The 26,799-nt window shown below is 36.6% G+C and overlaps 1 protein-coding gene and 1 pseudogene across 4 annotated transcripts in view; both read left to right on the forward strand.

The window, feature by feature from the left end:
- The window catches only part of ppp1r13bb (protein phosphatase 1, regulatory subunit 13Bb), a 106,172-nt gene that overhangs the window by 6,657 nt on the left and 72,716 nt on the right, over window positions 1-26,799 (forward strand). Inside the window, exon 1 of one of the 4 annotated variants that reach the window (XM_051920122.1) lies at window positions 26,031-26,182. The exons of 1 other annotated variant lie outside the window; for it this stretch is intronic. In XM_051920122.1, coding sequence (XP_051776082.1) covers window positions 26,093-26,182 — 90 coding nt within the window. In that variant the 5' untranslated portion in view covers window positions 26,031-26,092. Of the gene's footprint in view, window positions 1-26,030; window positions 26,183-26,331; window positions 26,417-26,799 lie in introns of those variants that run through there. 2 more of the 4 variants (XM_051920125.1, XM_051920123.1) reach the window with 2 other exon arrangements.
- On the forward strand, window positions 1,523-8,486 carry LOC114667053 (ubiquitin-60S ribosomal protein L40-like; annotated as a pseudogene).

Here is a 26,799-nt window from a genome sequence, read left to right on the forward strand (position 1 = left end):
GAATCGAAACCAGGTCCCCAGATCTCCCAACTGCAAGGCAGCAGCGCTACCCACTGTGCCGCCCGCTAACAAAATATATTTATAGTTTTTTTTTTCGTCCTTTTTTTTAGTTATCTGTTTCTAGTTAAAGAGTAACCTGACTATTTCTGGCTTTGAAGCTAGCATTGTGAGTTACCCAGTGTGCACTTTTTTTTTTGAACAAGACGCCATCCTGTGCTCTGTCTAGTGGAACCAGAAGCAGGTGTTTAATGCAAGACAGCAGATTGAACAAAAATTTACCAGGATGATTTTTAAAAGTAATTTTTTTTCAGCCAAATGTTTCAATTGTGCTTGTACACATTGTGAAACACATTGTTACTGTTACACATTATGTTAACTTTCAATAAACAGTATTTCCAAACTTAAATATTTAATATGGTAACTAGTCGTTTAAAAATCATCCCAATGTAGAATGCTTTTATCATTTTTAAATGTCTTTCTTGTCCACGTTCACTCACATTCCTGAATGCTTAAAACCCCTCTCCTGTTTTGTGTCTTTGTGTATTTTGTGGTTCCATCCCCTTCAAAGGAAAGAAAAGCGCATATGTGCAAATAACCAAAGCTTTAGTTTGGTCACAGTGCTGTTTAGAATGTCTCAGTTGATCAGCAGTGGCATGATGAGCCAACCACAGGAGAGAGAAGCATATATGAGGTTAACCAAGTTTGGTCAAGTTGGCATTTCTTTGACCTCTAGTTAAGGAGATAATTTGAAAAAAGAAAAAAAAATGCCTATCCCATGAGCCCCACCTCGAGAGAATTAACTGAAGCAGCATATTGTCTTTTGTTTTGTTACTTTGCTTGGAGTTTGGAAAGCTAATTTCACATTGTTAAGTAAACTGGTTAAACCAGGTAGGGTGTTCAAAATTGTGCCTTAAATGTTTTATAATGTCTCCTCTCATCAAATTGAGAATGAGGACACTTATTGTGAAGGCTTTCTTTGTGAATCCCTGGAACAGAGGATGCAGACTTTTTATGAACCTAGCCAAAAAGTCTAGAGTAGTTGCACCAATATCTGTTTTTTCATGTTATTCCTTTTAAATACACAAGTTAGTCCGATCACAACCATTTTTTTCATATAGCACATTTCAATGTGCACAGAGTGTTTTAGAAAACATGAGATTACAATGAAATATAAAATAACTAGATAACAGAAAGCAGTCAGAATATCTTGAGGTATGTTCTTTTTGAGTGCATTGTTTTAATTTTAGTGGAGACATCTTGATCTGTATTCCTGTAGCCTATAAGATGAAATGCTCAGTTGCAAGCAAGAAAAAAAAGTTTTGTGGCTTAAAAGTTGAAATGATCAATGCTCATCTGGCACAAGTGCTTTTACCATGGGGGTCCAATAGTTAGCACAACTGTCTGTGTGCCCAGTTGCTGTCCATGCCTAGTTTGCACATATTCCCCATGCCTGCAGGAGTTTTCTCTAAGAATACATTCAGTGTTTTTTTTCTTCTGGCCTGGCAGAAAGTGTGCAGACAAAATGCAGATATTTGTGAAAACACTGACCAGGAAGACAATCACCTATGAGGTGTAGCCCAGAGACACAGTTGAAAATGTCAAGGCAAAGATTCAGGATAAAGAAGGCGTTCCTCGGGATCAGCAACGTCTAATCTTTGCTGGCAAGCAGCTGGAGGATGAGCGCACATTATCACACTACAATATCCAGAAAGAGTCCACCCTTCACCTGGTTCTGTGCCTTCATGGTGGTATCATCGAGCCATCCCTCCACCAGCTTGCTCAGTAATACAACTGTAAGAAAATAATCTGCTGCAAGTGTTATGTGCGTTTCCATCCACATGCTGTTAAACTGAGCAAGAAGAAATACAGCCACACCAACAACTTGCGGCTTAAGAAGAAGATCAAGTGTGTAATATGTTTCAAATTATTGTCTGTGTGGCAAATAATAAATTTGACAAAGTTTGTTGGGGGAAAAAAAGAATACATTCAGACTTGTACATTTTCATTTACAAATTGTGTTTTTCAACAAAAATGATCTATGTTTTCACATCGCTTACAAAAGTATTTCTGTCCACACTGAAGTGACTGAAAATGTATAAGATGCAGATGTTTGCTTACACTGGGTATGTGTGCATCAGCAGAAAAATCCTTGAAGGAATGGCAACACTGCCAGCCACAGGATTACTGTAATCTGAAAACTTTAGCAAACGGCATATTAATTGCCTTTTTGCTCATGTATGCAGCCTTCAAGTTGTACAAAACAAGGTTTAGATGCATACAGTTAAGCAACACAAGTGCCAAGGAAAGCAACTTCTCTGTGTCTGCTATGCTGAATTATAGTTTTCTTCTGTGAATAGTGACCAATTAGGGAATGAAAATTTGTAACGAGCAGGATCCTGTCCGGAAAGGACTATGTTATAAGCATGAAGAAATCGGAGCAAAATTAGAAACTACGTTTCTCACCCGTTCACATTGAAATGCCAATGCACTGTTTCTTCAGAAGTGTATGGCTCTAGGGAGCAATTTCAGAATTCTCTATTTTTTGTGTGTTAAAGACACCATAGTAGTGTGGATTAAAACAGAAAATGGAGACTAATATTTGTGTTTTTTAAGTGAAAATATAGTATTGTGAACTAGAAACGCAATCACTCCAACTTGTGTCTCATCTGCTCAGTTGAATTCTGTTGGGGATGGTAACATTTTCACACGTAAAAATTGCTTGTTTGATTCTTTTCACTGAAAACAAATGAAAAACGTGCATTTGGTTGGTTGACTTGCTATGATCACCTGGTATGTCATCTAGGATTAGTTCAGCCTTGCTCCTGATTCTGCTTGGACAATCTCTTTGACCCAGTAGTGAAGTCAGCAGGTTTGGAAAATGGAAGCATGATGCTTATTGTGAAAAGTCTTTCCCAAAGCACACAGGATAACAAAACAGAGTCCAAAAATGCAAGTGCAGTATAACAGATAAGGAAATACTGTGATACACATAAGAACTTCCAAATTCTTTGCTATTAATTTGTAACACTAAACAATGAATTGAATTTACACAGAAGTCAATTGACAGTAAAACATGACATCCATCACAGTAGAGTCAGCCTCATTATATCAGAGACAGTTATTAAAGAAATAAGTATAAAGGATAAATCTAAAAATCAAAAGAGAAAAATTGGGTCTGTAGACATAATTTGAAGATTATGATCAATGTAGCTTCCTAGATAGAAGCACTATCTCATTAAGATACAGTAAAAGCTTTTTTCGACGTGAGTCTGACAGACTTGATCCTGGATGGTAAAATTGCTCCATATTTAATCATGTGCCAGCTGTATTGGTGAGTAATTGCACCTTGTCTGGAACTGAACACCTTCTCCTGCCAGACTTGGGAGTAAGAGTTCATTAATGGGAGTCATTTTGTACTTTATTGTAATGTGCCTGCATTGACTTCAGGCTATCAAGGTGTGTGTGCAGAGAAGGAGCATTGTGGTTATTGCTGAATATACCTCTACGATATTATAGGATTAAGAATAAAAGGTTAATTGGGAGCACGCAGTTCATATTTCTTGTATGGCTACATGTTCTGATTGGGTGGTTTTTGGGTGTGCACAAGTATATGGCCTAGAACTAATACCAAATTAACATACAAAATATGCAAACACAAATTATGTTTATTGCCTTTTTCTTTCTTTATTTTTCATGTTTGAGTTGTAAGTATTAGGGTGAAGGAAGTAGCACAAAGATTATATTTTGAGCTAAATTCAAATTCATTCTTTTTGCAGATTTAATGTAAGCAATATGGTACAGTACTGCAGTGTTTAATGCAGCAACTATACAGGTCCACCATCTTAGGATTGAACTAAGACCAAGGCACCATCTGTGTGAGGACTGCTAGTTCTGCAAGTGTCTACATAAGTTATTTCTCCCACATCTGAAAAATGTCAAGGTTCAATTAATCTAATGACCCTGAAGTGGCCTTGTGCGAGGGACAGTGGGTGTGAACATGCCTGGCGATGAACTGGCACTATACTCGGGACAGGTTCCTATACTTATCCCTTTGCTTCCAGAAAGAGCTCTGGCCCTGTGTTCCGGAACTGTCTAATTTAAAATGGTTTGGAAATGGATGAATAAAGGCAATACAGATTTTTTTCTTTGCTTTTTCCCTCCATGAATGCTAATTCTCTTTCACTTGTATTATGAATATTGGTTTGCAATAGTAGCAGACAGATTCTTGAATGTGGTGATGTGGTCTTGGGTTTCTTTTGGACATCCTGTAACTGTTTTTACTTTGTTCTGCTATATAATTTAAGTGGAAGTCCCATCTGTCTCTGATACCTGTGTTTCATTAAAGTGTTTTTTGTTGTTGTTATTGTTAAATGGTAGACAGAATTGTTCAGCAATGTACTGGTGCTCCTTTTTAAAACTGGTTCCTGCTTTGTCCATTAAGCTGACGTTAAATACATGGATAGATCTGTGTAGAGACTGAGTTTCAGAACATTTTGCTATATTTTCATAATACTCTCTAGGCTGCTGACCACTTGTGTAACATTTTGCCTTCCTATGGTCTAATTATACTGTGACCTGGTTAATTACATAAACTTATATGGATGAGAACAGATTGACTACATTTCTTATCTTTTTTTAATGGAGGCTTTGCCCTTGTGGTTGGTTCTTTGATTGGTTACTGTACCAAAATCTGGACATTTGCAGCAATCTTACCATTGAATATATAACAATCCTTATTTACTTATCCTGTTTTTCTTTCTGTTTTGTTAATCTGTGGTTCCCAAAGTCGGTCCTGGGGGACCTCTTAGATTGCAGTTTTTGTTCATGCCAATTTCACAATGAGGTTATCATTATTATTTCTATTGATCTCATAATCTGGTTAGATGTCATTTTTTATTTTCTTATTCTAAAAAAATGTTACATATTTGCATTCTGCTAAAACTTTAGAAGGTCAAATTTCCTTTACCATTTTCTTTTTAATTTATCCTTTTCTGTGGAGTTTTCTCACTGAAAGATAAAAAGGAGCAATCACTTTAGTGCTGTATTCGCTTGTCTGATGATTTGTAAGAAATGTTTCTTAATAAGCAGAACATGGCAATGAAGTTATTACTCCTCCTCAGCATTCAGTGTTGTTTACTCATGTTGTCTGTATTGGATATTGCTAATCATCAGTATTTGGATACACTTAAGGTATCATACTCTTCAGAAAAATGTGATTTTTTTATTTTATTTTATTTTTTAAGAAAACAACAAACATTTTAAACTTTGAGAAAAAATAAAAATATTTAAGATAGTCTCAGAATTAATTGTAGGCTAAATAGCTAAACAGTAAAATCGGTAACAAGTAAGAAAGATGCCATGATTATTAAATTGGTTGCAATGAAAACCTACAGCCATTGGTTTGTAAAATAATGTTACATAAAATTCTCAAACACACACAGTTTCAGTTCATGGTTATAGGTAGCCAGAGCCTTTTTCGGCAGCATTGGGTTTAAGTCAGGGAACATCCCCAGATGGGATACCAGTCTATCGCAGGGTCCACACATGCACACATCCATTTAGCCAATGTAGAATTCCCCATTTAATATGCATCTTTTGGGATGTAGGAGGAAAATACAATCTAGAACTTAGGAAAATGTGTAAACTCCATGCAGACAAAGACCAGACATTTATCTGTGAGGAAGCAGTGCTAATTACTGAGCCAGCCTTCTGCTAGAGCACATGCAATATGCATTTATAACTAATTTGTTGTTGAAAATTGTAGGCTGTTTTAGAACTTTCTTATAGTACTGTAATAAAATTACAATATCAGAATTTCTTACATATTCACTTTAATTTGGAAACAGCATAACGTTAATTGAGTTGCTGACCGTGACTGTAAACCTCACTTCTTTAGCATTTTATTAAAACCTTATGACATTCAAATATAAAGACGGGTTTCCTTACCTGTGAAGGTTTCTTACAGTTTGTATGTATCTTGCGTTGGCTGCATTTCCTGGAGTTCCATGTCAGCTTAGAAGAAGTCATGAGACACTACAATGTGCTCTGCCATATTGCAGGGTGGCTGGTATGGGGCAGCCCGTCTAGATTACTTTGTCCTTGTTTATTCTAAAGGACTGTGGTCTCCTTGATTTTTCACTTATGTTAACTTAATCTCTTGATATAGTCCTAAATTTGTTTCCCTTTACTGTCTTTATAACTAAATTCCTATTTTTGGAGCAGTCAGTATAAAGTGTGTAAATCTTTTTATTAATATACTGTGTACTGTAATTTGAAATAAGTTATAGTTCGCTTCTGCCTCTTTTGCTCCTTGTTCATCTTCCTGCTGTATGTTTATGCTAATTTGCAACTGTTCTAGAAAGTGAAAGGTTTGGCAGGAAGGACAGAAAGGTGTGATAAAAGGCTTTCTTCTTCTTCCCAGATTTTTTAACCTTACCTTAGTTGTTCAGTGTGCCAAATTTATGAGGTGTTAATGACATTGTTGTATCTAGTTATTTGTATAAATATGTGAAAAGGGTGCATTGTTGTTTTCTTGTTGCAATAGGTATTTTCATAAATTCTGTTGCCAAGTTCTGCTTGTTTGGTTCAGTGTTTCACCATCAGAGGAGATTAGCCACAGGAAAGTTGTATATCCTCTAGAAGCTGTGTTGGCTGGTAAGAAATTATTTTTACATCACACAATCACACCATATTCCAAGTGTTACTATAAACTGTACTGTCTAGGCTTTTAATACTTCATGTTTTTTAACCAGATATTAAAATATGTCAAGCTCCCATTACCTTACATTATAAAATGATTGACTGGTGTCTTTGTTATATTCACTGGTATCATTTGGCAGATCTAAACCTGAGAACTGAATTACCAGGTCCCCAGTATCTCATTAGATCAATATGGCTAAATGAAGTGCCAAATTGGGACCACCAATAGCAAGTGGCCCAACTTTCCACAAGGTGCCTAATGGGGTGGTATTATGTTAGCCTGATGATTTTCACAATATGTGTTGTTAAGAGTTGCATTAACCTGTAAGCAAAGTATGTGTCAGTAGGTGGTAGTGCTTAATGAACAATGTTTTCTGAATAGTTTGAAGATCACATCACCTCTCTGGAACACTTGGGGATAGGCCAAATCATACATCTTAAAGTATTTACTCTGAAAAGGTCCCACACTCAGTTAAATTTACACAATGCAAAAGCAGCAGTTATTAAATTACACCAATTTTCTTTCCAAAATCATTAAAGTGGGTTTCCAACCTGTTTTCTTAACTTACAGATCCCAATTAGCATTTTGACATGTTATCTGACATGATTGTAAGAATTAAATTCACAAATGGCTCATGGACTGACCTCTGGGTTTCTTATCACCATTGTCCTTGCTAAATAGTACGATATTTTCATGGTGCTAAAAGAAAGGGATAGGTTGACCCACAGATCTTATGCAAAAGGGCATCAGAAAATATTCAGCATTTGAAAACATGTGCACCTCGCAGAACACCATCTGCTAAACCTTAGAAATACTCTCAATATTTATAAAAAAAAAAAAAAATAGTCTTCTACCCTTGCAGTTAAATGAAGTACTGGGCATTGAAGAAAATTATTAATAAGTACAGCAGCAAGAGCTGTGTGATATTTAGTTGGCACATGTCATGGCAATACCCCTCCCTGCCAAAGACATGGAACAGGGAGCCTGTATTCCTAAAGGAGGTATCTATGTAATTTATAATATGTTTGTCCAGTCGTACACAGTAGGAAACCATTAACATGCAAAAGTAGACTTCTGGATTGTCAGCAATTAATATCACTGAGCTATACAGTAGCAAAAGTCTCTTTGATGAAAATGTGATCTGTTTTGTGATTATTTCCACAAATTAATCATTCATATAATATGAGTTGGTAGCTTGTTGATGGTTGATTAACTGAAAAAAAGCAGCAACTTGTCTAAATGCTGACATGATCTGTACAGTAATGGTGATGTAAAATCCTGATGAAATACCACTATTTACTTTGACTCTGTGCCTGCCTGATGTTGTCAGTTATTGCTTGTATGGCAAATTCGAAAAGCTCACTAGTTTTGTATTATCTGGAATTTTGGGGGATTATCTAGTTGATACTACAACTCTTTACTGCAGTATATAAGTTAAATTAGAGATACAATATATTTTAAGTTATCATTTTATGGCTCAACTCCACTGAAGATATTCTGGTTTCTACTAGTAAGATAGAACCTGTCCTGCTTTTCCATGATTTATCTTCATTCCCTTTCTTTCTGACTCTTTTTAAAAATGGCAGGGTTCTATTATTCATTTTTTTCTGCCCTGTTTGCTTCACTATACTAAATTGGCTATACTTTTTGCACTAGACAGGATCTTAGTAAACTGGGCACAGCTGTGCTCTGTGTGCCTGTGGGGCTGTGTTTTGAAACCATGAGGGCATGTGATGCCAAAGAGCTGACCGACATGTACACGTATGTCTGTGTATCTAGAGAATGAGCGAAGATCAGGATCAGAGGATAAACTTTAGCAGGAATCGGCTTGTGTCATGATTCAGATAAATATATGTGACCTGGAGGAGAGATGTGTTGAACAGAGTGAGACTGAGGAGTCTTGTATCATCAGAGTTGACAGGGAGATAGTTAATATGTACCTACCCATCATTTAGTATGAGTATGAGCAGGTGCTGTGAAATTAATGGATTGCTCATAATACTAATAATTTTACATAAAGATTTTCAACATTAAGAAGATTATTTAATCATATTTAGTTAGCTAATAACTACATTGTTCCAATACGTTCATCCAAATATTTTTTTAAATGGAATTGGGTTTATGCTTTAACTACTTGTTGATTTGTTTCAGATTGTGATTAAGTGTTTTCTGACTTCATTCTTAAATGTACTTTAAATATACTTCCACATAATTTCCACTAACGCCCTTGAGTATATGATTCACTAATTAAGTAAAGGAATTCTGATGGATCGATTTTAAGGATATCTTTGAGACTTTGAAAGACCTAAATGAGGTCTCCATGCACCCTTCTCCGCTCAAGACTAAAGAGATTTTCATTAAGCACTGTAATGGCCTCCATGGAAATGGGAACTAAGGGTTTTATTTTTAACTTACATCTGCTTAGTCTTATTGCTTATATAGTCTGGAATTCAGTGGTTTGCTTATTTTCTCAAATGCTTGAGCTTTCAAAGTTCAGTGTGCTTTCATTCATTCATTTTATCCAATACCTTTTCGAGGTTTTGTTTTCCATCTTGGACAGATAAGTTCTGACAATAACCTTTTGCTGCACAGTTTAAACATAGTTCAGGTTTGCTATTATATGGAAGAAACTTTGAACCAAATGGTGTTTTCAGCCTATGACTTTTTCCCTCTCTCTTTCTATCTCTTTATAAGACTTAATCAAGTCCAGGAAATGTATCTCAATTTATCTTAAAGCACAAGGTGAGCTACCACGTCTATGCAGACGACATACAGTTTTATTTATCTATAGTGCCTGATGGCCCAGATGCTCTTGGCTCTCTGATCCAATGTTTTAGCAGTATTTCTGATTGGATGAGTAGAAATTTTCTCAAGTTAAATAAGGAAAAAAACAGAAATCTTAGTAATTGGCAAACATGGATCTAGCAACAGCATTAGAAATAAACTTGATCCCTTAGGTTTAAAAATCAAGGAGGAGGTAAAGAATTTTGGGGTAATCATTGACTCTGACCTAAACTATAAATCGCATATTAACTACTGTAGATTATAAGGACTGCATTTTTCACTTAAGTAATACAGCAAGATGCTGAAAAATTACTTCACACTTTTGTTTTTAGTTGACTACTGTACTGCACTCCTAACAGGACTACTTAAGAAAGACATCCGTTGACTGCAATTGGTGCAGAATTTAGTAGACATAATCTTAACTAGAAAAAAAAATCAGAGCACATCTCACCAATTTTAACATCGTTACATTGGTTGACTGTGTCATTCAGAATTTGACTTTAAAATATTACTAATGGCTTATAAAGACTTAAATAATCTTGCTCTGTTCTATATTGTGGAATGCCTGTCCCCCTACACTCCAAGTCATAACCTTAGATATTCGAATGTAGGTCTGCTTATAATTCCTAGAGCCAAACTTAAAAGAAGTGGTAAGGCGGCCATTTGCTGCTATGCACCTAAAATTTGGAATACTTTACTGATGGAAATTTGCCAGGCTAATACTATGGAATGTTTGTAAAAAATGTTCACAACTCATTATTTTAATTTGGCTTTTCGTAGCTACTTTGCAGTTGTATTCCTTATTGATTATATAGGTAGAGAATTATCATATTCTACATGGGTCCACATCTGTACTAATCTGTTCTGTTCTCTGCTGTCTTTTCTGGTTCTTCTGTGATGACGATATGTGTCCCCACTACCTGATTAAGGCATCATGAAGCCCCCTGAAATGATGGAATGAAGGCTGTTCACAAGGACTGATTTAGAAACTATTATGTTGGGTAGAATGCCCGGTGGGGGCTGGGCAGTCCTTTGTCCTTGGAACCCCTGCAGATTTTTTTTTTTTCCTCCAACCTAACTGGATATTTTTGTTTGTTTTTTCTATCCTCCCGGCCATCTGACCTTACCTTGTTTTATGGTAACTTATTCTTTAATAGTATTGCTAATCTTAATTGTTTTTCTTGTCTTGTAATTTATTCTTTGTCATCTTGCAAAGCACTTTCAGCTACATTGTTGTATGAAAAGAGCAATCAATGCAGACAGACTCAGTGGTCCTTAAGTGAGCTTACACACTGTTGCATGCCTGTGTTCCATTAAGGGAACGTTACTATTTTTAGTATTGTTTTTGGAATTTATTTGCAATATACAATGAGCTGCACATATAGCCGATTCAAGCTATGAAAAGACTGGTGGCCTATAAACTCTTTGTCAGCTTAGCACTTGATTCAGTAGCTAAGAGTAGGTGCTGTCAGGCCTTACTTTCTTGCTTATTATAAAACGGCTATCCGTCAGCTACCACAGACTACCGTATTTGACACTTACCTGGTTAAAGTTACTTAAAGTAGGCAGTCAAATCATCCTATAGATAATTTTAATATAGTTGTCTGTTTTTGTCCAAGTTGTTTGTTGGTGGCCCCTTTGAATTCCTGTCTTTTCGCACTCTTGGGGGTCCATGTTGTTGATGTCTGTTGTCATCTGCGTCCACTCCTGTCTACATTTTTAGTTTTCTTCATATTGGTACTACTATCCGAGTGTCCCCCCTTCAGGCTGCCGTAATCTGCCTAACTTCCTCTGTTTGTTTCACATCACCACACAAGTAATCGACTGTTTCTCCGTTTTTTCTGTAAAGTTGCCACTTCTTTTGCTCTGATTCTGTGCAACTTGGCTCTTCTGCTTGATCATTCTCATTTATATATTTTCCACCTTTGCTGACTTCCATGCATCTACTTGCATAGGTCATATAAATTGTTTACCAACCATCTTCATATGTCACCTAAATGACAGAAACAAACCTCTGTGGTGCTTATTAAACAACTCCTTTATATATTTACACCCACATTTGCTGCTTCCACCATTTCAATCAAAACGCTTAAGAGTGTTTCTCAGCACTGGCCCCTTTCATGTCTCCAGCCATTACCTTCAGGGCCTTTTTCATACATTTCAGCTTTATGATTTAGTATGTTCTCCTTGAAGATTAAAACATTATGGTAGTCACATAACTTTCCAGTCACTTTTTCCATCGCAATCACAAAGAACACTTACCAACATAGAAAGAGAATGGTCTCACCTTTGCTTTCAAGAAAGTCACTCTTTGTTTTGATTATTGCATTTATCATAGCACGTTGTTAAAATTATTGATAAACTGACGACCAGGTGATTGTATCTCTCTAAATTGTAAATACAAAAAGTCTGAATTAGCATAAGCTGCCGTAATTTGGGGTATTCATAAGAAATGTAATGATTTACTTCATGAGGTAGAGTATGTAATAATCAAGAATATTTACCTCAGATATTTAAAATATTAAAATGTGTGCTTCAATTTAAATGCTTAAAGTCTATATTTTCTCGATTGTAATAGAAATTTGTCATTTTTCATCCTCTGATAGAGGTCCATGGGGCTAGATCCCAAGTAAAGGATCAAAAATAACACCACATTCATAATCACTGACCTTGAAATAGTCTGAAATGATACCCGACAATTGTTTTTAACCTTGTGATAACTCTCAGAGGGCTAGGACCACCAGGAAAGAATCAAATATCAAAAATATGTAATTATATGTGTGATCAGCAACCTCGACATAGCCTAAAACACCATCTGCCTATACTGTATTACCGATCTCCAATTTTTCTAAGTTTTGTGAAAAGGAGTAACTTTGAGCTCTAATATCCCGTTAGGGGTGACCCCTGGTGTCGGTTGATGTGGCATTCACAACTTCAAGTCCTTTTGATACTTTTTACTGAAGACACTTTTTGGTTTTGCTCTCTATAATAAAGGTGTAATTTCCTGCACACAATATGGTACAAAATGGCATAAAAATGAAGACTATTTTTTTTGGGACTAGAGGTCTAAAAATAAGGGGGAAGCCCAAAAAGCTCTACATCTTGCATAATTTCACGTCAAGATGAGTTGAATAATATATCATATGTGGGGGTTTTCTCATGAGTCAGGAGGTGCCAGACAAAAAGTTGAAATGATTTCAAAGGTGTTCATAAGTAATTCTTATGAACACATTGACAAAATCTGTTGCATGACATGCCATATGAAATGTGTCACCTTTGCACTTGGTCACAAAGTTATTCATCTCACTGCAAAACATTGATGGGAGACCAGATTGGTTATACATACATTTTAACAGGAAGAACTGATGTTTCATTTATCACTTTACTTCCTGCATGAGCAAATCAGTTTCTAAAAACAAGTAAACTCTCCGTATCCCAAGAAAAGCCGTCAAGCCTCATTAAAAAAAACAAAGGAAAGAAGTGTTACATGGAAAAAATTCACATATATGTGGTTAGGTCATGAGTGGCTCAGGGGTTAGCACTGCTATTTCACAGCTCTAGAATCCTAGCTAAGGCATTGTCTATGTGGAGTTTCCATTATCTTTTTGTAACTGTGTGAGATTTTCTTTCCAGATTCAACTTTTTTTTTCTCCTTGAGGTTAGTTTAACTGACACCTCAAAGGTTGACCAGTATAATATGTCTGCAAAGCACCATGCCCAGCAAGGACTTGGTACCCCAGCCCAGCAAGAAAGTGAATGGATTCATGTTATGGTTCCACTTTTATTCATAGTGAATTCACAAGTGCATATTTAGTTATTTTCTCAGTTATACATCAGTGAATCCATATTTAGAATTTAATCATTTCTTATGGACAAGAGGAGAACATTCGGTCCATCAAACAATTCTATTAATTAACAGCTAACATGTCCCAATATCTCATTTAATCATTTTTTAATTTCTGCTCTAACATAGTCTGAAGAAGGTCTTTCCATTTTGAATGTATGTCATATTAATTTCCACTGGTGACATTCAGTATGAAATTCATCATTTATCTGAAATACTGTAGCTCTCCTTTATTTAATCAATGTCTCAACCTAATTTAGCATCCTACACAGCATTCTCTACTCAGGACTGACAAGGTTTAATATCATTAGCCTGCACAAGTAGGACATGCCCTTTACTCCAAGGATGTGCTTGATACAATTGGAACACTGGCAAGCTAAATAACTTGTTCAGGTGGGGAGTTGAACCAGCAACTAGGCCACACTGTCTCGGAAGTGGAAAAATGTGTAGACAACATCTGTAATATTTATAACTAAAATGCAGACACTAAAATCTACTTACATATAAAAGGAAGCCAATGCAGAAGTGCTCCTCTAAGGAAAACATCTTGACACGTTTCAACCAAGTTCAATTTAAATCTTGAAAGTAAAAGGAACTGAATACTGGAGTTAAACATTTGAAAAAGACATTTTTGAAATTAGTAGCTGCTATTTCAACCCTTTGTGATAAGGCTTTCAGGGTTAACAAACAAAACTGATATCTTCAGATTACATGGTTCCTTTTGTGACATCTGGATTAACTTGGTCATGATTTTGATCTTTTTGAAAGTTAAGTAAACTTGATTTTTCTTGGTTGATGTATAATATGCTCATGTCCTTTTGAAGCTGAGCCCATAACTTCTATAACATGGATCTCAAACTTGGTTCTAGAGGGTTAGCTGTTTCTTTAGATTTTCATTCAAGCAACTTTCTTTGTTATTAGCTCATTATTACTGCTAATGGAACAGATAGTCTCACTTGTTAAGATTCTAAAACCCAAATTCCTAATTTTTTTCCTTAAACAGCTGCCAGTTTACAATACTTACTGGGCTAATTCAGTGTCTACACCCTAGTACGGTTAATTTTGCTTTACATTTTCACTTCAGCCAAATTTTATAATTAGAAGTCAGTCCTACCTGTTGTTAATGTTACTTTATTTAATTATATGACTCGGCAGTACTGAGTATGTTCCCAATTACTATCAGTTATGGAACTAATTAAGACAGTGATTAAAATGAAAACCTGCAGCCACTGTGGCCTACCATGTCCTAGAGTAGTATTCATTAAACAGTAAGTTAATCGTGGGCTACTGTTGGTGGTTCACAAGTTGCCATTGCTTGGTGGGTCGCGCGTGAATCGTGACAAGTTGATTAAGCAATCGACATATGATACTTACCTCCGTATTCATTGACAATCATCCCACCAAGTGGGAGACCCCACCACCCCTCAGTTTTTACCAAAGATGACTAACCCAACCACTTTGTCATTTGTGCTAGATTCACTTATTGGGAAGATCCCCCAGTTTTGTTCTGAATACACTTAAAGAGGATAATCTAGGTCATGACACCATAAAGGTTAAGAAACACTGTCTTAGCGGATCTAGATATCATTAGGAAATTGCTGTTTTAACTGCAGGATTCCTACCATTCTTCATATTACCTCTATTGGATATAATTGGATGAATTTGGACTGATCTTAAATATAAAAAGTCTCCACTCCTGGTTAGTTGTATTCAGGCAGGCTAGACATACATCGATAAGCCAAGCTTATTTGGTTTTTGGTGAGTACAAAGCTTTTCTTAAAGAGTCATACAGTAAGTACATTTTTTCTTTACTGCAGTGCTTGGACAGCATAGTGTATTTTATATACTGAATTTCATTTATTTGCTCAAAGTGCTTAAATAAACAGGAAGAATAGAAAGAGCAAGTTCACATTTATCATCACATAAAAGATAAATCGGAAGGATCAGAAATGTTGGAAAAAAAGAAAAACAAGATTGAAACTACACTTCTGTATCAGGATAAGATAACCCATCTATTCATAATATATTAGGAATGCTTAATTCAGTTCATAGTGCTTAGGATACAAAGCCTATCTAGGCATAGGATAGAAGGTGGAAACCAACCCTGGATAAAACATCACTTCATCACAGAGCCCAAGATAACAAAACAGTGAGCCTAAAGAAAAAGTTAAATATGTAAATATAGAAAAATATAAAAAACAGTGTGTCATGAAAACAACAAGGAGAATGTTGGTATCAGGGTTTGTGCTGTATCCTCTTTGGTCCAGATGAATAGAATCTTGGCATGGCCACCATCTGTGGTACATTTGAATGCTCTGCATATTGTGTGGGTTTGTCTTCCCAAATATATACAGTATATGTTTCACAACCCTGAACTGGATAATCAGTTAAGAAAATTGTTTGGCAGTTGGATGTTGAGAGAGTGGGGGGGCTAGAGTAAAACTGATGAAGGGTGTTGTGAGGAAGCAGAATTTTGTTTTTGTTGTGGTCATGGTTGTGTTGTGACTTTGAGTGAAGTCTCTGCCAGCAGAGTTTTCAACCAATGGAAGTCTGAGTTAAGAGTTTACATGGGAGAGCCACAACCCCCTTTAGAGCCAAACTGTAAATTCAATGCTAGCCTGACAGATGTTAAAGACTAATTTGCAATTCTTTACTTTTATTGGTTCTTGTTGTGCATGAGTAAATGAGTAAACAGGATTTTCTCAACTAGCTCCTCTGGAATGTTGTGAAATGGAGTTGGATTTCTCTTGCCTGCTTTTGACCAAGGTTTATATCAACACATTAGCAGTGTTTTTTGGTGTTAAAGTGTCAGTAAATTGAAGCTCAGTGCTCACCCCCCAGCTGGTTTATTCTTTATTTATTTGAGTTTTATGCAGTGTCTTGAGCATGGGAAAGATGCTATATAAATATAATGTATTATTATTATTTATTAAATAAAATGCATTATTATTATTAGTGTCAGTTGATAACTACCTAAAACATCAATAGGTACTAATTATTAAATGAAAGAAATTACTGGCAATGCCTGTATGTTGTCCAGAAGTGCACGTCGGCAGAAAATACCACACCTTGTATCATTACTTTAAGGAATAGCACTAGTGTATTAATGATGGCACCTCAGAAATATCACACAGCTGCATGTCTTTTTAGGTTTGTAGGTCATTTTATTGTTTTTGTTTTTTAAAGCTGTTGGAGATCTGCAGGGAAAACTGAAAATGGGAGGCAAACATTCCAGCTACTTCTTTGCCATGTACAACATGTGACTGAGCTACAGAGCTCACAGGACAGAATTCTGTCTCCTGATGATCCGCAGCTCATAAATCCTCCACCGCCTCCTCCTTTGCTGCATGACAATTTTCAACATAACCATTTTAAACCAATGGCTGTGTTACTGCAATAATATTTTTTTTTTTCCAAAGTATTCTTGAAGCAGCTTTAGTTCCTCAGATGATAGGAATTCATTAGAGAAGAGTGGAGAGAGACAGCAGGGAATGAATTAAAGGTTTAAGAAGATCAATTTTACTTTTAATTTTTTCATGATATACTTAAAAGTATTTTTTTTTTTCAAACCACTATACTGAAAGTAAACCTTTAGTGGGAAATTGTACAGACAATACAATTTATACTGTATTTTAATTATTTTTGTTTTCTTTATTATATACTCCTTTCACAGCTACATTTGACAAGAGTACCAAAAAGTATTATGGTTGCACATTTGGCTGTCCCTTCACAAAAACAGTTACAGTAGTATAAGTCATTTATCTGTTGAGAGGGATGGAGATGAATACAGCCACATTGAAAAAAATATTGTCTTTAGTGTCTGCATGTCTCATTCCGCACACTGTCAAACATATGAAGATAAGTTAGTCTTGTAGGTCATTACATTTCACATTGCTTTAAGTGAAACATATTGATATGATTAATAGTATGCAACTAGAAAGCCCAGCCACAGCTCCAGTTTCAGCTGTTAATTGGTGTCAGTTTCTCTCCTTGCACTCTCAAAACTTGTTACTCACTCCTACAACCCTGCATGCTGCTGCTTCACAGCTTTTCTTCCCATTTTAGTCAGCTTATCCTGGAGCAAACTACCATAGTTTTTGAAAAATGGTCCATGAACTTTCAGTGTTTAATTTTCCACTACAAACCAAACCATATTGAATTTGTATTACACATGCTTGATCCACTGGTATGTCGGTCAAGATGGGCAATCAAGTTTTTGGAACAGTTAATGAAGGTAGTTGAGGATTGTTAAAGAAGGGAGTCAGGGATCAATTGAAAGGTACAGAAAAGCAGTTTGGTCTCATGCCTGGCATTTGAACAACAAGACACAAACATTGTTGTCAGACATAGATGCAAGAAAAGCATCAAGCAAAAGGAAAGAAGATGCATTTTGTATATGTAGAAAAAGTGTTTGAACGGGTACCACAAGAGATAGTAAGGTGGGCATTTCAAAGCTCAAACAAGGAGGTACCAATTCAGATTAGCCCATAAAGAGCCATGCACCCGGTCCATATATAAGGGAAGGGGGTGGAGCTGGACACATACATAATTAACCATGTGCCTTGTCAAAAACAAACCTTATAGGAACCCCCCACCCCCACCCCTACCCCAGTTGGAAAACACATAAGATCCTGTAAAATAATAATAACAAAAGATTTATTACTGTTTACTAGGCATTCTTGTCTTTTTGATGGAACAAAAAAATGCAAAGCATCTGCACAGTTAGATTGGAAACAAAAAAGATGTGCCAGCTGCATCCGATCTGCGTGTGCAGATGCTTTGCACAGGGTTGTTTTTACTGTCTGGGTTTTTTTTTTTCATAAAACTGATAGAAACATCTTGTAAATATTAATAAATCATTTTGTTGTTATTTCCTAGGTTTTAAGGTTTGTTTTGATTCTGCACATTTGCATATGCATTCGACCTGTACCCCCTTCATTTATATGGTGCCTGCACAGGGCTACTGAGCTGGCTTGGGGTCAAGACACTAGGACTTGAGCATTGGTGTCCACTACCCACATCATGACTCGAGAAAACAGTGCCCCAAAGATTGAGTGCATTGATTTTGTGTGTGTGTATGTGTGTACTGTATATGTCTTCTACATACTGTGTATACAGTGAATATAAAAAGTCTAAACATCCCTGCCAAAATCGCTGATTTTGTGCATTAAAAAAATGAAATGCAGATAAATCCTGTCCGCTTATTCCACCTTTACTGCAATATTGCAAAGACTTGGTTGCATTAGTGTGCACCCCCAAATAATACTTAGTTGAAGCACCTTTTTATTTTATTACAGCACACAGTCTTTTTGGATAAGAGTCTAATTGGATTAAGGTGTGGGCTCTTGTTGGGCCATTCCAGAACATCAATTCTCCTTTGATGAAGCCATTGCTTTGTTGGTTTTGATGTATGCTTTGGGTCGATTTCATGCTGAAAGGTAAAATTCCTCTTCATGTTCAGGTTTCTAGCAGATGCTTGAAGGTTTTGTGCCAAAATAGACTGATACATTGAGTTGTTCATGATTACATCAGCCTTGATTAAAGCTCCAGTTCCATCTGAAAGAAAGCAGCCCCAAATCATGATGCTGTCTCCACCATGCTTCACTGTGGGTATGGTGTTCTTTTGATGATGTGTTCTGTTATTTTTGTGCCAAACATACTTTTTTGGAATTATCGCCAGATAGTTTAACCTTGGTCTCCTCAGACCATAATATATTTTTCCGCATGGCTGTGGGAGACTGGGTATACCTTTCTGCAAACTTTATCTGGGCTTGGGTGTTTTTTCTTTGTGAGAAAAGGCTTTCGTGTTGCTATCCTGCCTCACAGGCATATGAAGAAAACAACTGATTGTTGTCGCATGTAGGAAACAAGCAGTGCTTTCCAGGAAATCCAACAGCTCCTTACATGTTGCTGTAGGCCTTTTGGTGGCCTCCCTGACCAGTTTTTTTTCTTTGTCTTCTCATCAATCTTGGATGGACATCCTGATCTTGGTCGAGTCACTGTTGATCCATATTTTCTCCACTTGTTGATGACTGTCCTCACCGTGCTCCATGGGATGTTTAATGCTTTCGATAATTTTTGTGCCCCTGTCCTGATTGATACCTTTCAATGATGAGATCCTGTTCACATTTTAAAAGCTTTTTGTGGACCATGACTTTTGGGGTATGTTGCAACCAAGAGGATATCGGAGTAATCCTACAGGAACAGCCAAACTTTATCTGAGCTCAATCAGAGCCATTTTAATTGATGTCAGGTGTATACTAACTACTATTTGAGATGAGACTTATTGTGATTGGTGAATGCAGCCACATCCTTGATTATTAAAGGGCGTGCACACTAATGCAAACAGGTTTTTGTAGGATTTTTTTTCCTTTTTTAATTAAACAGTTTCTGATTTGTTTTCACCTTCTTTGTATAGATTGCAGTTTTGCAATAAAGGTTGAATAAGTTCTGAAGGGATCTATCTTAGTTTCATTTTTTTATTACACAAAATCTGTGATTTTGGCAGGTGTGTGTATACTTTTTATATCCACTGTAATATATATAAATTTGTTTTGTTTTTACTTATTGCTAGTGTGTTTCCAGTTGAATGTATTTTTTTATTTATGGATATCATTCTATCTACGTCTTTTAATAATTCTGGCCTAACCCTTTTCTAGCCCTCAGGCACACTTAAAAGACCATTGCACCATTACAGTTTACTCAAAACTAGTTCAATTCCTCCTTGCACATTGACTTCAGTGCATTTCACTGAGTTCAGCAACATTCCCGAACATGTCTGCAATTTTGCTGAATTCATGATGAAGCAGGATTCGCTCATCACTAATTACCATATTTTTTGAATTTAATACTTTATAGCTTTATAGCATTTAGGACTGTGTAATGATGGCATTCTGGGTCTGGATTTGGCTTTGACAAGAATCATTCTGTATGTTAATTTTCAAACTTTGAATGCAAATGTGGGAGGGGCTGTATTGTAATAAGATGATGTAGCAAGTCTAATGTTGGAAAAAAAAATGATATACTGTATAAAATTAAGTGTATTATTAAATGCATCGTAATTACATTAATGAAGTATCTGCCTCCACCACTCCTGGCATTGACAATCATCTATTTCTTCAGTTGTAATGGACCATTTTTCTGACCCAGTGCAAGAGTAAACTTTAGCTACAGTCACAAAAAACACAGTTGGCTCTCAGTTTCATACTTATCACTTGTCCTGCTAAAACCTTGTTTTCATAATAATAACCTTATTTTCAGCAAGTTTTATATTATCTGAGAATCTTTGCCTCTTTCTCAGATCTTTTATTATTTGATTAACCACCCCATGTGAGGCTTTCAATGGACTATGCAGCGTAATGGGCAGGTTGCCAAGTAGTTTAAAAAAACTGCTTGTAAATTAACATGTGGTGGCAGCAGTAAGATAAGCAGGAATAATGCTGGCCTATTAACCATCATCAATCTTCTGTTCTTAGGTCACCAAATGGGCCTTGTGTATGCAATGCCAGTTTAACCCAACAGCAATGCCACTAGTTAGGTATAAGTTTGAAGTTTATAAATCTTTAATATCTATAGCATATCTGTTGCTACTTTATATATTTTTGAAGTAATGTAACTTACCAGAATACAGTTATTTTACAGCATGCTGTCATGGTTTAAATGAGAGGTGTTACGGTTTATTTTTCTTTGTTTCCTGTTGTTACTTACTCGAAACTATTTTTGGCATGTCTTGATTCATTTTTGAACCTTTAAATGTTATTGCCATGTTGCTGATGGCAGTGGCACCTGCTGCCAACCATGAGAGCTGGCAGTTGTGCAAGATAAGTTGTCCATGCACTGCTGCTGTTCATGTCCACACTTTGGAACAGCAAAGGTACAACTTGAAATGTTGGGTTTAAGTGTCACAAACAAAAAACAAACAAATAATAGGTTGTATTTGGTGACAATTGATTTTGATTTTTGGGTAGCAAGTCTGATTCATGTTTTGACTGTGATATTCGTGAAAAGAAATGCAACACATTGACTGACTTAGTTATGGCTTCACTAGGAACTGGGATCCAGGATTAGATACACTTATATCAGGGGATTCCCAGTACTTGTCCTAGTTAAGCTTCACTCACTTTAGGTTTTTGTTCATTCCACTTATTTTGTATCATATTTTAACTGTTAATGAAGCTGTCATTTAATATAATTGATTGTGCCTCCTTTCATTCTACTGCATTAAAATTCCTTAGCAGTAGACATTCCAATCTTTATATAAAATAAAAAATATTCAGCAAAATCACATCCATTAGATTTACCAAATGCCTGAAATTTCCTTTTTTTTCCTTCTTCAAAATATTTTAATTGAAATGGTTAATTTTTAGTGTATGAGCTAGTGCAAATGAGACCAATTAGTTCCTCCATTGTGGGCTACTTTGTCATTTACAGTAGAGCTTGTTGTTAGGTGCCTTCACTTCAAGACAAAAAGGAATGAAAATACAGTATGGTAATAACTAGTAACACTAAAACAAAGTGTAAAAAATTCTTTATTTGAATCCTGTGTACTGAAAGCTTTTACTGCAATAAATGCCAGAGAAGATGTATTTCTGAGACTGCAGGCAGTGCTGGGTTAAGGCATTATTAGCAACAAGAATAGGCTTCTAATTAGAAATTATCTGGACTGGCGGCTGAGTGCTGAGATCTTTTGTCTGGATTAATTTTGAAGGATATGGTTGTATTTGCTGTGTTAATCTTGTTTGTCTGATTGAGTCATATTCTCAAATAATGTTTTGTTCTGAAATTAAGAAGTTATACTAACCAGTAAATTCTCATGCTCTGTGGCTGTATTTGAGCTATACACATAAAGATTGTGCTAGATTTAGAGTGGTGCCATGGATGCCAGTTAGACTCCTTGAAACTACTGGAACCTATAGTGCAGTGGAACCTTTATCTGCACAAAGGAGCCTTGGAGTGACAGCATTTAAAGGGATTCTCCAATCCTTAAAGTCACTATACCACTGCCCACATGTTAATGCAAGAATGAGATATATAATGGCACTTTCGCATAGTTCATGTTAAAAGGGTTCCCGCTCTGGAATGAAGTGTAGAATTAAACAGAGAGGGCTAGGCAGTTAAATTGAGACACTATTCAAAAAAGGGATGCTCAAGAAAAGTCAAAATAACAACGAACGTCTTAACGAGGGGCTAGGCAACAGTCTTAGTGATGAGAAATCATACAAAAACATCTTTTTAGGAATCCACCAAGTTGGACAGTGAGATGACCACGATGGCATTTTTATTTATTTATTTATTTATTTTTTTTAATAGCATCACGATAATGATAACACAATGGTGAAAAAGAATGTGACATTGTGGTAAATTACAATAATTTTGTGCTTAAAAATACAGGCCTTCCAAGAAGATAATTTGTTTACCCAGAGCTTAATCTGTATTAAAAAAAAATGATAAAATGGCTTTCTCTAAAACTAGAAAAACGTATTCCTTTCAGAAAAAAAAATTAAGTTTGTTCCAAATTGATGACAAAGAGACCTAAATTGATTTTACTTGTATCAAACCACAAGTTGTACTTCGGTCCCAACAGAACTCTCCCAACTTGAAAGAAAACTATGTTACATTGCCAGTTTGCCTCCACATTTTATTTGACGCCACCATTTTTTTCTAATTCATAATTCTGGACTTTCATAGTACAGGTTAAAAGCCATAACTCTCTTATGAGTGAAATAAGGGCAGCTTGCAGATTATCTAAAGTGAACCCATATTATTGTTAAAAAAAAAAAAAAAAAAAAAAAAGCAGAAGGCCTTGGATATGCAAATGTAAAAATATTCTTAATGGCCGCCACGTGGTAAGCTGGCCTGAAAGCCAGAAGTACAAAAAAAAGGAGGTGACATGAGAGTGTGTGCTATGATAATTAAATGGTCGGAGCAGTTTGATTTTTATTTTCCCATTGCTTTAGAGAAATCCTTGTTTATCCCCTTTTTCATCTGAAGTGTGTATTTCTTAATTCATTTACTTTCCTTAAGGAGTCTTTAATGTAAATTAAGCTCATTAGGCCAAGTACTGCTGGTCAGGGTGATACACTGAGACATTATAAATAGTAAAACGTGGCATGGTGCAGGAGTGTAGCAGTTTCCTCTAATGCATTTGACTGAGATTGAGATTTTTGGGAATGTCACAGTACACACAGGTAATTGCAACTACTCCAGAGTCATCAAGTCACAAACTGAAATTGGTGATAATGTTTCAGATGTTGTGTTTTTAAACACTAATTTCTAATGAGAAAATTGCATGTTGTCACTGTCTTCCATTGACATGTAGATGCTTGTCAGTGCTTTCTGCTGGGGGGTATTCCCGACACAGTCCCATCTTGCCTGAGTTGTTTGCTGGCAGGGATCTTCATCTCAGAGACGTCTTGAATGATTGTTAATTGTTTTAATTATGGGTGTAAGTGTGTCAAAAGTTGTTAACATTTTAGCCTACAGGGAATCTGTAACTCAATACAAAGGTGGGTGGTGCAGTGGGTTGACTCTTCACATGGCTCAGACCATGGTCCAGTTCTTAGCTGCATTATCTTTGTGGGGTTTGCATAATTTCCCCATGATCATTAAATAGTCCCGGTATAAGGATGCCCTGAGAAGTGCCTAAACCTGATGGAATTGGCTCTCCGTGATCCTTTACTGTCAAAAGAAGGCTCAGAAAATGAAAGACTGGGTTTGAAGATACCCCTTACTTCCATGTGTACTACTTGTGCTCGTACCCTTTATAACCCTTCATTGTGTCCTGTTTGTCCGTGCTTTCATCTTTTGTCTGGACCGCGCCTGTGGTGTAAATGGACTGACATTTGTCATTTCTGTGCAGTGACTGTAACCTGACAGCTCTTTTCACATGAGGAGTTGCTGTACTGGTTGGCCAATAAGGGATTTGTTGGCAAGGCTTCTACTTTTGTGCATTAATCTCTGCATTATGTTAAAAATAAAAAAAAAAAAAAACTTGAAATTTTACTTTTGGGACTTCAGTGACAAAGCGAAAGTTCTGGAAATGCTCTGTGTAATTCATGATTCATGATGTAATGAGGACACCTCAGGGCTTTTAAACTCCTTCAGCTGCTGTAGCGTAAATCAGAACGGCTGGCACAGAGTAAAAAAGCGTGATTTTTCTTACAAAGACGTGAGGCTTGGTGCTTAAACCCTGCTATTACTATATAATGTTTCAACTTGTGGGCTTGCAGCTCTGCTGCCCTTCATGTATAGAGGAAATTGAATGTTGCCAAGCTTCTGGAAGGAGCTCTTATCAGTTTAATTTTCTCAGATATACCAAATTAGCCAGTAACCGGGCTCAGTCACCTGGAGTCGAGAGGCAGCAGTGTTAAGCACTGTGCCACCCTAAGATAAATGAATCATTCAGCATTTTATATAGTACATTTCATTGCACACATCATCACATAGCACAAAAGGAAAATATAAAGCCACTGTGTAAATTATGGAAGTGTCCTTTCATCAAGTCACCATGTTAAAAGAATGAAAAGAATGTGCACAGGAATCGACTGCCAACGAGAACTGATAGAAGACCCAGCAGTGTCTGTGTCATTTAGTCAAGGTACAAAAGAATGACATACCAAGAGAGCTGATCACAAATACTAGGGGAAGAAAAGAGGAATAAGAATGAGGCAAAGTCTGGACTCTCTGGCTGGTCAAGCTTCATGAACAGGAAAGTGAAAGGTTTTGCAATGGCAAAATGAACATTCACAGGGAAGGCTGATATCTCAAGATCCCTCAAGTCTAATAACTTTTTATGGACAACTAGAGATTTCTGAGGTGTTGGAGTTTTCAAACCGTATAGAAGCTGCACAAGTTGTGTTATCTCACATATTGAAATAAATCTGTGATTTTGGAGGAGGCAAAATAACAGCTGCTCTTTTACAAGGAGAGGGAAGCAGCATGAAAACGAAGGATGTATTGTAATAAAGCCAGCATGGTTCTTTTGCAGGGGCATAGAAGAGGTCCTGTGACTTCCACTCAAAATGTAGCCTTTTTTTCTATTTAGGGCTTTTTAAATAATAATTCTTTGCATTTATATAGCGCTTTTCTCATTACTCAAAGCGCTCAGCAATTGCAGGTTAAGAGCCTTGCTGAAGGGCCCAACAGAGCAGAGTACCTTTTGGCATTTACGGGATTCGAACCGGCAACCTTCCCGATTGCCAGGGCATATCCCTAGCCTCAGAGCCACCACTCCTTTTTATTTATTGATTGGGTCTGTGTACCCTCAAAGCAGTTCCGATTCATTTATAGTCAGGCTGATGTTATTTACACATAGGATTTATGTGACTGTATTCCAGTCTTATGCCTGTAGTTTTGTTAAGATTTCTAGAGATCACAAGGAAAGAGAGTAGCATTGGAAATAAGGGGCTGTGCCTAAAAGTGAGACAGTCTATACGAGAATTTAAACTCTGTGTCTGAAGCTGGGAAGTCATACATTATTCTTTCTGGGTCCGGTGACCCCTGCCAGGACCCTACATCAATGTTCGGTTTGTTCTTTTGAGCTTTCCTAGCTTCGCTATCACCTCCTTGTCACAATGGCGCCTGTCTTGTATCACTAGGTACGTCTTATCAGTGCCGCAGTCATTAGCGTGCTTGGGGAGTCTAGTTCTAAGTGGGCCCAGTGACGTATTCACTTGAGTCCCTCCAGAGAACAGACTGGGGGAAGGGGAGGAGATGGAATCTTCTGAAGAGCTGGTTCTGTTAGTAGTGGCTTCCCGTACAGCTTGATGAAGAAATACTTCACCATGGTTGTACGTAGTCTTCTCCACAAATCGAGGGGTGCACCTTGGCTGCGTGAGAAAGTAAAACATGACAAGGTACAAGAATGTGTTATGGCTAGGCTTTGGAAAGTTACTGTGCTCACAACCTCCATTCCGAGGATGTCATTTTCTGTTTAGTTTATGCTTTTCTGCATTTTTCTTTTTTTTTGGTGGGGATTTAAAAAAAATAAAGACATTTAGCATTTCTACAGATTGAACTGCTGATATCTGGATTGGAGCAGCTCTGTCTGGGTGGGCAGCTAGCAATGAAGTGATTTTTGTCTTCTTAAGGTACGTTTCGTAATATACTGTTTAATCTCAATCAGAAGCGTTGCCCTGTGCCAGCAAACTGCACTGATCTGAGAGACAAGCTGTAGTAAGTATGAAGATCTTTATTTCTTGCTTGATGAGCAGCCTGATGCTGGCTTTACCATGTGTGTATTTTTAAAGTTATTTTAACCATTTCTTGTTACAACTTCAGTTATTTCCTTTACGGATATTGTTATATATTTAGTTGATGGTTCCTGTTGTTTTTTTAAAGTTGGTTTAAGTAACTTGGTTAGAGTTATACAATGAGACAACAGTATGACTTGAATAGGCAGCCTTATAGTTTAAAATCCAGTGCATTATTCACTATGCCAAATGTCTAGTGATCATAATGTAAGGTTCTATAA

The sequence above is a fragment of the Erpetoichthys calabaricus genome, chromosome 16 (assembly GCF_900747795.2).
Source record: "Erpetoichthys calabaricus chromosome 16, fErpCal1.3, whole genome shotgun sequence".
Taxonomy (NCBI): domain Eukaryota; kingdom Metazoa; phylum Chordata; class Cladistia; order Polypteriformes; family Polypteridae; genus Erpetoichthys; species Erpetoichthys calabaricus.